At 36.9% G+C, this 14,698-nt stretch overlaps 1 protein-coding gene across 1 annotated transcript in view; it reads right to left on the bottom strand.

The window, feature by feature from the left end:
- Window positions 1-4,781: 4,781 nt before the first annotated feature.
- The window catches only part of Sgcg (sarcoglycan gamma), a 79,712-nt gene continuing 69,795 nt past the window's right edge, over window positions 4,782-14,698 (bottom strand). Inside the window, exons 7-8 of the mRNA XM_076872377.2 lie at window positions 8,710-8,833; window positions 4,782-5,836 (exon numbers count right to left, since the gene is read on the bottom strand). Of these exons, the coding sequence (XP_076728492.2) occupies window positions 5,663-5,836; window positions 8,710-8,833 (298 nt within the window). The 3' untranslated portion in view covers window positions 4,782-5,662. The remainder of the gene's footprint in view (window positions 5,837-8,709; window positions 8,834-14,698) is intronic.

Below are 14,698 nucleotides of genomic sequence, written 5' to 3'. Positions count from 1 at the left end.
AAAGCAAATGTACATATGAAATCATTGTAACTGGTATTTCTTGAAAAATAGTTCATTGGCAATTAAACTTAATTTCTTCCTTATTAAGTTGTGATATGCATATTTATGTGCATTTATTGGAATACTGGAATAGGATTGTTCTGTGTTCTTATGTTGGAATTAGTAGGTTCCTTTTTCATGGTTAGTTGAATAAGGAGTGTATGGTATATATTATGTTTATGAGGTGCTCATTGATGTAGTTAAGAGTGGAGTTTACTTCAGCTTTTTAGGGAGTAAGATTATTTGATATGTATGTTATATAAATGTATTTGAAAACAGACATCAAATATGGGTCTCCTTTAGGTAGAGTTTGAATTGATAGTTCCTTGCCTTAGCTCCATGTCTGGGGCTCATTCACATTTAAGCTTACCTGATAGAGAATGTTCATCTTTATTTTATTTTTATTGTTTTTTTTAAAGATATACATGGATGTAGAGTATATTTTGACATATTATACATACATGGAGTATAACTTATTCTAATAAGAACCCCATTCTTGAGATTGTACTAAATGTGGAGTTTCTGGTCATGTATTCATATATGAACATAAGAAAATTATGTTAAATTAATTCTGCTGTCTTTTCTATTCCCACTCCCTTCCCTTCATTCCCTTTGTTTAGTCCAGTGGACTTCTATTCTTCCCTCTCTCCCCACCTTATTGTGTGTCAGTATCCACATATCAGAGAATATAGTTGGCCTTTGGATTTGGGGGATTGGCTTATTTTACTTAACATGATAGTCTCTAGTTCCAACCATTTACCAGCAAATGCCATAATTGTCTGAGTAATATTCCATTGTGTATATATACCACATTTTCTTTATCCATTCATCCATTGAAGGGCATTTAGGCTCATTTCATAGGTTAGCTATTGTAAATTGAGCTGCTGTAAACATTGATGTGGCTGCATCACTGTAGTATGCTGATTTTAAGTCCTTTGGATATAAACTGAGGGATGGGATAACTGGGTCAAATGGTGGTTCCGCTCCATCTCCATACTGCTTTCCAGATTGGTTGCACCAATGCATTCCCACCAGCAATGTATGAGTGTGCCTTCCCCCCACATTCTCACTAACATTCATTGTTGCTTGTATTCTTGATAATTGCCAGAGAATATGCAACTTTGTAACTGAGGCACAAAGTTAGGTGGAGGAGGCCTAACAAGCTTTCTCTTCTGGGGTTTCCCAAATTCTCTCTTAAGCTTTATTTAAAAAGTGCTTGCTGCTTTGAAGCTCAGAGTCAGCACTTAGAAAAATTTTCATTGCTTTGCAGTATTAAAAATCACACAGAAAACCTTGTTTGGCTTTATTGATAGTTAATTTAATTTGATTTATGTGTTTTTAAAAACTTTTAAAAAGCTCTATATAAGTTCATAATCATGTTTATGAAACACTTGGAATCAAAGGAGTTTCAGAATTTGATTTTAGAATGTTAATATGAGGGCATATCTGTTTGTGATGATTACGGGCAGCACTCTGTGATCAAACCTACTAATATTTCCAGAAAGCCTATGAATATCCACACTTGAATACATAAGTCTGATAAATAGCTTCATATAGATTCAGGTCAGGTTTTGCCACCAGTAGTTTGTAGCAGACATATTTGAAAATATTTTATTTTTCAGATTTCTTTAGATTTTGAAATAGACTAAGGAATTTTGGCTCTGAATTCAATTTATGTATTCTACTATTTTATGCTTTTAAAAACCCCACTCCCCTTTTTTTTTAAGACAGTGGAACACAGGTGCTTCTGAGTAGCAGGGGTGGCGCAGGAGGGAGGGCATCCCTAGCAAGATGGCCAACTTATACATAGTCTCCTTGCCAAACTGGGCAAGGAACCTGCATGGTGCATCTAGTTAATGAAGCAGGGGTAGGGAGCCCAAGAAAAGTTCAAGTAGAAGGTTGTTATAGTGTTCAACAAAACAAGGGAAGTTGTTCACAGGTCTGAACATCTTGGGGATGGGTGCCAGCTGACACTTCCTGTACTTTAAGTGTTTTGTAGATCTCCAGAATGTTGTCTAGTGCTAGTAGAAATCAGCAGTCATAGAAGATTTTCAATTCAGTCATTTTAAATCCAGATTCTACCAGAGAAACAACAGTAGGGGAAAAGAAGAGGGAGGAGGGGAGAGATAGATAGATAGATATTGATTTAGTGAAAAAATTGTTCTTGTGATTGTGGAGCTGGCAAGTCTAAAATCTATTTCTGCAGGCTAGAAAGACTTGAGTAGGAGCCAAACCTGAAGTCAACAGGTGGAATTCTTAAAACTTTGGCTTCTAAATTTGGTTTTCATTTCTCTTGTTTTAAGAGACATGACTTAAAGTAGCGTCATTCATTCTTTTGAAGCAAAACAAAAAGTAAAACACCTCTGAGCACATTGCAGGTGTTATATATGCTGGGTGTTGGGATAAGATGGGCACATTCCATTCCATGAATCTAACTAGCCTGATATGATTTATCTACTAACATGAAATTAGTCAACTTATATTCTAAAGCCAAATTAGTTAAATTTTATTTATTTTTTAAATAATGAGTCTAAAATGTTTGCTTTTTTGGTTTTTTTTTTTTTTTTTTTTTTTTGTATCAGGGATTGAACTGAGGGGAACTTAAAAGTCACATCCCCAGCCCAATTTTCTTTTTTGTTACTTTGAGACAGTAGATTGCTAAATTGTTGAGGCTGATTTTGAATTTGTAATTCTCCTGCCTCAGCCTCTTGAGCCATTGGGATTACAGGTGTGTGCCACCCACCTACTTGTCTCTTTTACAATTGACACGTGGTTCTGGAAGTATCCTCCTTTACCCTGAATAAAAAAGCTGGCCTCTAAGGAGACAGAATTGAAGTCAGTGTGTTTATTTAGTTAAAAATATGTTTTTTACAAAATTTATTTGGCTTTCAAACCTCAGCAATAGTAAGTGGCATTTAAAATTTGGAGAAGACTGGTAGAGCCAAGTAAGAAGCAATGCTATTTGTGGGAGGGAGGGTACCAGGGATTGAATTTAGGGGTACTTGACCACTGAGCCACACCCCAGCCCTATTTTGTATTTGGAGACAGGGTCTCACTGAGTTGCTTAGCACCTTGCTGTTGCTAAGGCTGGCTATGTGCTCGAGAACCTCCTGCCTGAGCCTCCTGAGCCGCTGGGATTATAGGCATGGGACACCGTGCCTGGTCAAGCAATGGTATTTTTAAATCAGGGGGAAAAGGGGGATGAACAGCCATATGAAACAGAAACAAAATAAAAACATTAGTGTGCAGGGTTTCAAAACCTCTGCTTTCATTCACTCTTCCCTAAAGAAGAGAGGCTTGCCCGGTATGTGAACTGGGGAGAAGGGCCTAGAATATGCAGCTCTAACCTTTTAGTGTGAGTTTGGTGGCCTTTAGAAAAAGTGGTCTTTCTTTCCCTTCTCTATGTAGGGAACCATGAGAGTTGGGACACTGCAGTTCTGCCTGTGATCCCAAAGTTTTTTTTTTTATTCAGCTGTGAAGTCCTTTTTGCAGCAAACCCAATGTCTTTACAATTAAAATTTATATTTTTATTGTCATCTTTTTTATTCATGTGTCTACTTTTCAGTTTGGTTCATAAAAGAAGTCAGGGTTATTTTTGGATCCCTAAAACATCAACACTCTATTGTCTACCACCACTTTGTATAATGAGTCTGTCTATGCACCTTGTTAAGTGTGTTTATCATCATGACCTTGGACCTTCAGTGAAAATTCAAAGTACATCCTATAATGTACTAATAATTTTAGGATACAGACCATCTAAATTTTTCAATCTAACAAGGGGTAAATTCCTTATTGCTGGAGAATGCAGCTATCTGTACAGCTTCTTTCAAGATGATTCCACTTAACTAAGGAGAAAAAATAATCAAATTTAAACATTCCCCATATTTCTCCTTGATTGTTTTTCTTGATCTACTGTCATCTGAACACCATCTTTTGGACATGTACTATGAGAACCAAGCTAAGTTGGTGATCCTATGTTAGGTCAACAGAGCTTGAAGACATTTGTTTTTCACAGATATGGTACAGGAAGTAAATATGAGAAAATAGCAGAATGGTTTACTATGACCATAGGCATGTTGTGTTAAGAAAGCAGTATTGATTTTAAAATTCAGAATTTAACTAAATGGAAAAGGTGAATACCAATTTATAATTAGAAGCATACCCCCACCCTGCAAAACTTTAGGATCATTACATTTATAGAGTTTTCCCTTAATGGCTTAGGGAGCATTGTTTGTATTTGCAATTGAATGTGTGTATGTATACTCACTACTTCAAAACCAGGGAGTTGTGAGCAACACTGTTAAATTAGCACCTCATTAAAGCAGCACTAGAAATAGTTCTTTCTCTTGATTCTGAGACTAGAATAAGAACTTGAACTTGGTATACATCCTATAATTAGGATTTTCCAATGCTCTTGGCTTTGCTGCATCTTTAGCTGTTTGGTGATTCTTATTGTAGCACTGTTTATAACAAAACAAAAGCAAATCCCACCACAGAAAGTGGTGACATCTTTCAAAGTAAGTTCCAGGCCTCTATAAAATGGACCTGCTTTCATAGGTTCAGCATCCCAAGTGTTTTAATCAACCCACACAATTACTTGCCACACTAAACATACTTTCACCAAAGGTCAAGAGGGATTTAGAATGCAGTATCCAGTCTCTGTGGTATAGAGGGAAGCACGCAGGCTGAGCAGATAGTAATCCCACCACTCACTACTTGATCCCGGAAGATGAAAACAACACTTTGGGCTTCAGTTTCTTTATTTGTCCAATTGGCAATATCTCATTTGTACACTTGTCATATAGTCTGGTGTTTGGAATAGAATGAGAATATATCAGTGTTTCTAGAGAAAAGAGCTATGCAAAATTTGGGTCATAGTTTGGGTCAGTTCCAGTAGTTCTCTGTGACCTGTGACTTGCTCTGAGTCTTTGTCATCAGTACCTTGAGGGAGAATATTACTAACCTCAAAGAATTGTTTGTAGGGATTAAAGAAAGTAAGAACCATGGAGTCTGAAATATGTAGGTTGATTTTTATTGCTAATTGACTATATATATAAAATAACTTATTTTGTGTAATTTATTCGATTGACTACATATTGTAAATCAGATCAACCTCAAATCACCTTTGAAACCTGAATATTTTCTTGTGAAGCCTGACACACTGTATGAAGCTGCAGGAAGAAGGAGACGCTGTATAGAACTTGGGGCATTTTTGTATTGACCAGTTCTACTTTTGTGAGGAGTTAGATATCCACTGTTGAACATTATAAATTAATTCCACACCAAAATTCAACATTTGTTGAACATTGACATGTATGAGAGATGGAGAAGAGGGCTAGGAAAAGTCACAATTGTTCTGATGAAAATTAATCCAGTGGAATAAACTTTCTTCTGACATTCTGATTTTTGTATCTAACATCCACATGTCACCTTGAGATCGTGTCATTTTGTCTGAACACTTCCATTACATTGTTTTTGGTGCATTCCTCTGGAAAGCCTGTCCTCCTCCCAGTTCTCATCCCGTCTCAGTCTTGCAGGATGTCTGGCTGCTCCCTAAGTGGAAAGGTTCAAGGTCACACTTCCCAGGGAAACAAGGCAGGCTGTCTGTGGAAGAGGCAGTGGTTCAGAGACAGACGTGGCTGTGTTCCTGGCACGTGGTATCCACACCAGCCACAGACAGGTATAGCTTCCCATCCGGACACACACAGATTTCATAGAGTCCCTCCGAGCCACCAGAGGGACCCCAAGTCCCCTGTACCAGCTTGGGTAGACAAATGGTTTCAGTATCAAGCACCAGCTGTTTGGAAGAAAGAAAGGGATGGGATGCTAAGGAGGAATGAAATGGATCAACAGGAAATTCATATTCTCACAATGTTTCAAGAAGATTAGTTTTTTCCTCATAAAGAAAGAATTCCTGACTTGAATTAAGCCCCATCACAATTATCTGTTTATTTAAAAACCTACTTCACATTTGCATGCCGGCAGGGGCTAGACAATTCCTCCTCCAAATTGGAGGGAGGCCACTCTTTCTTTTACCCATGGAGTTAGTCCAGCTGGAAAAACTGACCACTCCTGATACCATGCTATGCCCTTACAATTTGTGTGTTCAATAAACTGGATTGCTTTTCAGTACTATGATGCTACACTCCTAAAAATTCCTTTCAGAATTATTTGACAAAAATATCACAATTCTTTGTCAATTCACATTTATCTTGTGAGCCAATTTGACTTCATGTTAAATTATCTCCTCATTAGGATGATGTACAATTCCCAGAAATAGATTCATCTTGATAATTTTTACCTGTAAATGTTGGAATTTATCCTGATTTTATCTGTGATTTTGTTTTCCTATGAGAGACAATTAAATTACCCTTGTTAGCAATCAACCATCGCCCTAACATTGTAAGATTGTTTGAATTTCCACTTCTAGATGCTAAAAACAATAGATTTACTGATGAAAGCCAATTCAAATCCAATGAAAGTGACTAGACTGTCTGGTCATACTATAATTTAGTTAAATTGAAATGCAAACACATAGCTATTGATGGAGGCTTGGGAACACTTTTAATAAGGAAGTTAAGAATCATCACACTGAGCAGGAGCATCTAGCTGATCCTTAGCTATCCTAGTATGCTTACTGGAGGGAATTAAAATAGGTTGTGGGTAGGCATAGTTTTCTTCCTTGCTGACAACGTTAGGTCCTCCGTTTATTTCATGTAGCTGTAACCCTGGAATTGCAATCTTAATCAACTGGTGTCTGTCTGCTTTCTACCTTCTCCCTGAGACGTGGGCCCTGCTGTGCATGGTGCGAGCAGCATTGCAGGCAGAGCTTGCCTTACTTACGAGGCCTGGCACATTGTTAGTGTAGAGGAAATCAAATGGAAATTATTGTTTGAAACTCAGGTGTCCAGTGCATGAGGTTCATTGGGTACTTGCTTTTCCCCAGTGTTTTTGACTTGTTGGTTTCTTTCCCTTTCCTTGCAGTTAATTGGACATTTTTTTTTTTTCTAGTTGTTTTCCAGCTGTTATTTCTTTTCCTACACTTTCAGCAAACGGTTGTCACTGGCAGCCCACATACCACTTCCTTGCTCGTTTTCATTTGCTCTTAGGGGACAATATTTGGTTGCGGGGGGGGAGCTGAACAGCTACCACTTCACTTTGAACTAGCTCCTAGTAACAAGAAATATCAACTTTAATTATGGGTCTGATCATGTGCTACTTGTAAAAATGATGCCTTAAGTGGCATCATTTCAACATTAAGATCAGTTTAATGTTTTTTGAGGATAATACATTTTAAGTGCATAATGATGCTATGACTCAACAGTGGGATTCCAAAATTCTTGGTTTCCATTTCTGCTTTATCTGTTCTTTGTAAGCTCCAGCTGCAGGGGGTTCTCCAGGTGATTTTTATATCCACCTGTAGGCAGCTGGCTGTTAGGTGCTGTCCACACACCCTGTAACAACCTCTCATGGCCTGTTTGAGGACAGTTCATGTGCATCTCAACTGCACCTTCCTATTAATATTGATGTCATTTCAAAATATTGTATTAATGTTTCAAGACACTATGACATTGTTAAGCAAATATTTTCCTGCTTGATAAATGAGGAGTCAGACCCGGGGAGAGCCACTGAACTTTTCTGAACTTGGGTAATGATCTAGCAGTAGATTGGGCTTCCTGACTGGCAGCTGAATCCTTAGGCCATTGCACTGTTGTCATAGGTATGATGGTGCCACAGGGCTGGGGAAGGAGTGTAGAGATCCATGTACCCTCTCCTTGCACCAACAGCTTCCACAGACTGATTCCAATACATGCACTGGAGGCATAAGCAGTATAACCTGCACCATTCACTGCAAATTGTAGTTAAGTTGGAGCTGTTTAAAAGAAAATCCATGGACCTGTGCCTTATCCTAAACACATATGAAAATACCTAGGGACAGGCGAGAGAAGATGAGATCAGTTGTTTGTGCACATTTGTAAGACAGTATCATGTGATTGGAATCAGCTTTTCTGCCAAACCCTGAGTTTTTTTTCCTAGAGCTTTAGGAACATCCCTAGCATGCCTTATTTTCTGGCTGACTGAAATTGAGTTTTTCCTTTTAAAAATAAACAGTATTCCAACAAATGACATCGAGTGACATGTGCTCCATTGTGTCATATGACTTTGACTTCTAAGAGTGGTGTTTTATTTCTAGACTTGAAGTCCCAGATTATATCCTATTGTAGCTGACTTTCAAAAAATGCTCTTATTTTTCACCTTTCATCTTCATTTGAACTTAATTCTGTGTTAGTGCTCTGGGCATTACCAGATAATGATTGTCATTTATAGATAACCCCCAGTGACAGCCAGCCTGAGAGTAGTTGGGTCACTAGGAAACGGCAAATGATATTTTCTGTAAGCTCCGAAAGTTCGTAATGTTTTTACAAAGTTGAAAAAAATAAGAGATTTGATAGCACAAATGCCAACGAAAGCTGTCCTGATCTAATGTGGAATAATTTTCACCTTTCTTGGCCCTTTCAATGCTGAAGTGTCTTTTGCTTTCCTTTCACATTTTCTACAATAAGGATTTTATGATGTTTCATTAGAGAACAACCCGAAATTTAATATCTGATACCTTGATGGACATGGCTCAGGAATTTCATCACCAGGACATACATAGGATGAACTCACCAGTCCATCACTGCTCTGAAAAATGATGTCCATTTGAGAAAGTGCCTCGATTTTCCCAGCATGAGCTTTAATATGAACCCCCCTCGGGGCATCCATGCTCAGACTCCGTGTGGGGGATTCTAACCTGAAGTGAGAAAAATGAGAAAAAGAAGCCAAGAAAAGTTATTACTTAAAAAGCCACCCTTGAGCCAGGTGTAGTGCTGTGCACCTGTAGCCCCAGCTACTTGGGAGGCAGAGCTAAGTGTATCACTTAAACCCAGGGGAAAGGAAAAAAATAGCCACCCTAACAATCCCTCAAGCAGTGGCTTAGCATAGAAAGTACAATTAACAAGGGATATAGGATCTTTAAGTCATTACTAAATGCTGACATACTGTGCATTATTCATTGATAAATCCAAAAATAATGTGTAGTAAAGAAAGAAATATGCTATCAACAAGAGCCTATGTAATTAGTGTCCTTTGAAAACGTAGACAGTCCTAATCCTGTGCAGTGTTCAGCTGGTATGATTAAACTTGGAGGCATTCCACACCAGAAGAAAAATGCCATTGTGAAGGACTTCGTAAAACTATTAGAGTATTTATTTAAAACACAAACTTATTTGGAAAGCAAAAAACTGATTCAAGATCAACACATGCATTTGGCACATGTTTGGCCTAGGTTTTCTTTCTCCTTCCTTTTTTCTTTCTTTCCTCCCTTCTTCCTCTTTCCTCCCTTGCTCCCTTTCTCCTCCCTCGCTCTTTCTCTTCTCCCTCCCTCCCTTCCTTTCTTTAACTTAGAAAGATTGCAGGGCAGATGAAAAGATTTCTTTTGGAACAATACTGAAGTGATTAAAGTGAATAGAATAGAGTTGGCCTCAGCTGGCTTTGTTTTAGCAAAAATTATTACAATCTGATTCAAGAATATACAATTCAGAAAATTTTTTATTTGCCTCTACCTGGAGAAAAATAAATTTCCACCAGATGGCACAATGTGATCACTTGGAATATTTTTTCAGCTGTTTAGCCCAAACGTTTGAAAAGCTCATTTCACACTAATGTGTCCAGATCAGTGAGAGGGGACTGGGGTTGTGGATCACTGGTAAAGCACTTGTCTAGCACATGTGAGGCCCTAGGTTCAATCCTGAGCACCACGTAGAAAAATGAATAAACAAATAAAGGTATTGTGTCCATCTACAACTAAAAAAATGTTAAAGAAAAGATCAGTGAGAGGGATAATAGAAAGATATGCAATTCAGAATTCTTTGCAATGTAAGGTAGGACTGGATGGGAATAGGGTTAGGAAGGAGAGAGAAAGAGGTATGGTTTAAGGAGAAATGCCTTAAGGATGAATTTGCTTTTAAATTAATATTAATTTAAATCAAATTAATGGATAGATTTTTTTTTTTTTGATGCTGGGATTCCAACTCAGGGCCTCACACATGCTAGGTAAACGCAGTACCACTGAGTTACTCTTGTTAGAGGTTTTTTTTTTTTTTTTTAATATATTAAAAAAAATTTTTACTTATAGATTCACATGATATCTTTATTTTGTTTATTTATGTTTATGTGGTGCTGAGAATTGAACCCAGTGCCTCACATGTGCTAGGCAAATGCTCTGCCACCGAGCCAACAACCCCAGCCCCTTAGTAGAATTTTAAATCAGATGGATACCACCTTTAGTTGGTAAATTATTTACCCATCACTATGATAGAAGACAGATTTCATTTTTATACATATATCAGAGCATATAAAAATTTTACTTGCCTCACATTTTGAAATCTTATCTTGAATATGAGAAAACTCTTAAAAAAACATTTATGGAATTTATTGGTCAAATTAGGTTAGGCTCCACTTATGGGGAAACACTTTGGTGTATCTAAGTGTACTTGCTCTGGTCCAGCTTGCTAGTTTGACCTCTGCTAATTGCCTACACTTTTCCTGTCTGGGTGGAAGGGAAGAAAGGAAGAACATTTGGCAACTCTGAGAGGCCTGGTTCATTTAAGGCTATCCATGGGTGCCCTAGGAGGTCCCAGTGAAGTTGAATGTTTCCAAGACCAGTTACTAATCAACAACAATGAGTTCAAAATGACCATTTACTACTGCATGGGTGGAAAGATGTGATACCTTTTCTCACCATCAAAAAGGTCCCAGCCAACACTCCTCCCACAATAGACAAGTTCACAAGAGAGAAGCATAACAGATTTGTTTAATCCAAGTTTTACATGGCATGGGTGCATTCAAGAGGGGTGTCCCAAGACCCGGGGAGACCTGTCTGTTGTGCTTAAGTTTGATGAAGAATGGACAACTATGTAGAAACGTGGCTGAGCGATAGGGTGTGACGCAGTGGTCACAGAGTGTACTCACATAAGCTAAGATGGCAATGGCCTCAGCAGGTGATATAAGATTTTCTCCCCCATGTTTTTTATTAGTGCATTATAGCTGTACAGAATGGTGGGATTTGTTGTTACATATTCGTGCATGCACATGATATAATAATAGAATTTGGCTAATATCACTCCCCAGCACTTCCCCTCCCTCCCTTACTAGGTGATATAACCTTATGGGACCACCACCACATACACAGCCTATTCTTGACAGAAATATCCTAATGACTGTTAAGAATTATATCCATATGCTTATATGTACATTTGTGTGTGTATTTATTTTTTCTATATAAAATATTTTTGTCACTTCACAGGAGTTTTGTTCTCAGAACATAAGACCTTGACTTTGCTTTCAGAATTTGACTTATTCTCTTGTTAATTCAATCAAAGATGTCTGTGAAAGAGAAGTTGGCTTTGAGAGACCTCCCAGTTGATTAGTGTAACACACACACACACACACACACACACACACACACACACCAATTGGTATGATTTACTTCTAATGTAGATGAGTTTTCAATTGTGCTCATTTTTAAATAAAAATAAATAGAATTCAGTAGTTTCCCAAAACTTTGTTGATATTCATTTTTAGTTGAGTTTCTAGGACATGGCTAGTCAATCATGTATGACTTTAATATGTATTGTTCATGTCATGTAGTGCCATTCAATAAAAGGGCAAAAGTTATGGGAAAATATGGATAATATTTCAGTTTTAAACCTTTTCAGACTTAGATTAAGCCCAAATTTTGTAAATATGATGAGAGACTAGGAAGCACAAATACAAATATAATAAGAAAAGAGCTTTTATTTGGGGGAGGGAGAGAACTTCATGGGTTTGTCAATGGCTGAATTCCAAGTGGGTAATTAAAAGGAGCCTAAATCTGGCATCTGTGCCTTCATTTTGTATCAGTCTCCTTCACCTTAAACTATAAGTCAGATTCCTGCCCAGTTCTGCATGAGGACATGTTAACCACTTAAGGAGTACCTAAAACCTGGTAGCCCTAAATTTTCCTAATCTGTCTCACTCCCCTTCAAGTGGAAGACATCAAGATAAGAGTAACTAAGTTATTTTCAAGATTTGCAGGGTCATTCATCTGCCAGCTTTTACGACATTCTGTCACAGACCTCCCCTGGAGAGGCACCTAAATGTCTCCAGTCATTGCTCTTAACCTGCAGTCATCTTGGATTCCAGAACAGCAGAGCCTGGTAGACCACCATAACGAGAGTACCACCCCACAAAAGGGAGCAGTTCCCCATAACAGGAACTGAGACTGCCCCAACACAAACACATGATGAGTGTTTGAGGAGGTGGAAATGCTAATCACGCTGATTTGAACATTATACACTGTGTATATATATGAATTGAATTATCACATTGGACCCCACAACTAAATATCATTAAAAGAAATAATCGCAGTGGAAATACTACAAATATTTCAAAATTATTGTCATTTCCACTTACTTTATACATCAGTTATTTAATGAATTCATGTTTAGTTTTTGAACCATGCTTAGTTTTTTCATTATGTCTTTACTAGTGACACCTAATTTAACTGATTATACTGGTGACAGATGATTTAATTGATTCTAGACTTAGGACTGCTGGGGATGACTCTGTTGGACACAACTGTTTCATAGGACCAGGACTTAGGATCTCAGCCCAGGCTTTTCATGCACACTGGGCTGTTGCTTGGCATCTCAATCCCTGTATCCCCATTAGAGTCCCAGCCCCTAGTCTCTGGGATTTCCTACTGCTCTGACCATGAGCTTCTTCTTTATTACTGGGACCTGGGAAATATTCTTTTTTGTTTCTAGTTGAGTTTAATGTCTGTAAACTCTGATTAAATAAGCGTCAGTATTTACAAGTATTTGCAAAGGAGCAAATGTTTCCATGTTTGATCGATTTATTTATCTGATGAAGACTCTGTAGTAGACAATATTCCCAGAAATTTACACATACTAACTTGGTTGACATCACATCCCTACGTGGTTGCAGAGGATTTAAATGCTTCCTTCCCTGGGATGTCACTTCCGATCACCCCGGGAGATTTTATGTTCAGCCTTCTGTACCCTTACTATAATTTGCACTTTTATCAGAGCAACTAATTAAACTCTCAAACTTGTATTTGTGTTTCTTTTCTCAATTGATTGTTAAATCACTAAGATCAAAAACAATGTCTTTGATTCCATACAACTAGGACTTATTATAGATTCTGGTGTATAAATATTTCAATATATTTATTTTTGAAAAGAATAAATTATATTATGTATGAATGAAAGCCAGCTTTAAAGTAACATATAAAGTAAAATAATAACTATCTTCTTTCTATGACTAACATTGAGCAAACAAACTTTAAATTGTAATAAATCCATATATTTCAGAAACCTATTTATAAATGTACTATGATCTAAACCTTCCAAAAATCATATTAAATGTTTTCTTAGGTCAATTAAGATATTTTGGAATCTTTTTCAGCGACTCATGCAGGAAGAGTAATGCAACTGGATGTAGAAATAAAAAAGTGAAACAGTTAAACTGTTTGCAGAAGAAAATATGACCATCATACAATCAATCAAGGAAAACTGATAATAAATAAAAGAACAAATCTCAAGGGTCTATTTGGGTGCTGGGGACAGTGATTAGGATATACATGGGCTCTAGAATTGGATCTGAATTTGAAATATGGGACAACCACATCTTTAGTTTTATAACTTAGAACATGTTACTACCTTGATCTCATTTTCTTCCTTTACAAAATGGGAATAATATTGTTTACATTTTGAGGCTGGGTTGATGATTAAAAGAGATACATTATGTGAAAGCCCCAGGCATAGTTACTGGCAGTCACAGGCATTCAATAAATTAGTTAATACCTTCCATTCTTACCAATGCCTCAAGTAATTCCTTGCAACATCAAGGAATATATCAAGGAATACTCAAGTAATTTCTGAGTATTTGCTCAGTCTCTTTGGTTATAACACTTGGATTATATAATTTTATGTATCACCTTTTAGAAAGCAATGAGATATTCTTTTGCCTTCTTTCTAAATAAGAGTCTGTGGTAAAAGCTAGCAGGTTTATCTCCTAATGGGAAAACATAGAGGAATTAATTTTGAGAGCTACATATTTTAACATTTACTTTAAAAAGTGCTTTAATATCTCCAAAACTTGTATTATTTTGCTATTTCAAAATAGTGTTAATGGGATTACTTTTAAAGATATTGAATCATTTAATATGATTTTCCTGTCTTCAGAAAGTAAAATATTTTCTTCCTTAACTATAATAGTTCTTTAATATGAATCTTATGGTCCTTTATAAAAATTAATGAACGTTGGAGTACTTTAATTATAGTCACACTTTATTTTTATGTTACAAATGTTCTGTAAGGGATATGATAAATTGAAGTTCTATTTGCCTTTAATATGGGTTTCAATATTAAATAAAAGAAAAAAAGTCTTAATTTCCTAACTCCTATTAGTGTGAATACCTATTTAGTATAATAACAATAATAAAATGATGGGGATTCGTATTAATATTTAAAATACCAAATGGATGAAAAAAAACATCTCAAAAAATTATTTTGACCAAGGCTACCTGGGTGGTCCATGTAAAGCTGGGATCCCT

Source organism: Callospermophilus lateralis, chromosome 12, assembly GCF_048772815.1.
Source record: "Callospermophilus lateralis isolate mCalLat2 chromosome 12, mCalLat2.hap1, whole genome shotgun sequence".
In the NCBI taxonomy this organism is placed as follows: domain Eukaryota; kingdom Metazoa; phylum Chordata; class Mammalia; order Rodentia; family Sciuridae; genus Callospermophilus; species Callospermophilus lateralis.
This window is presented reverse-complemented; position numbering and strand designations above follow the sequence as displayed.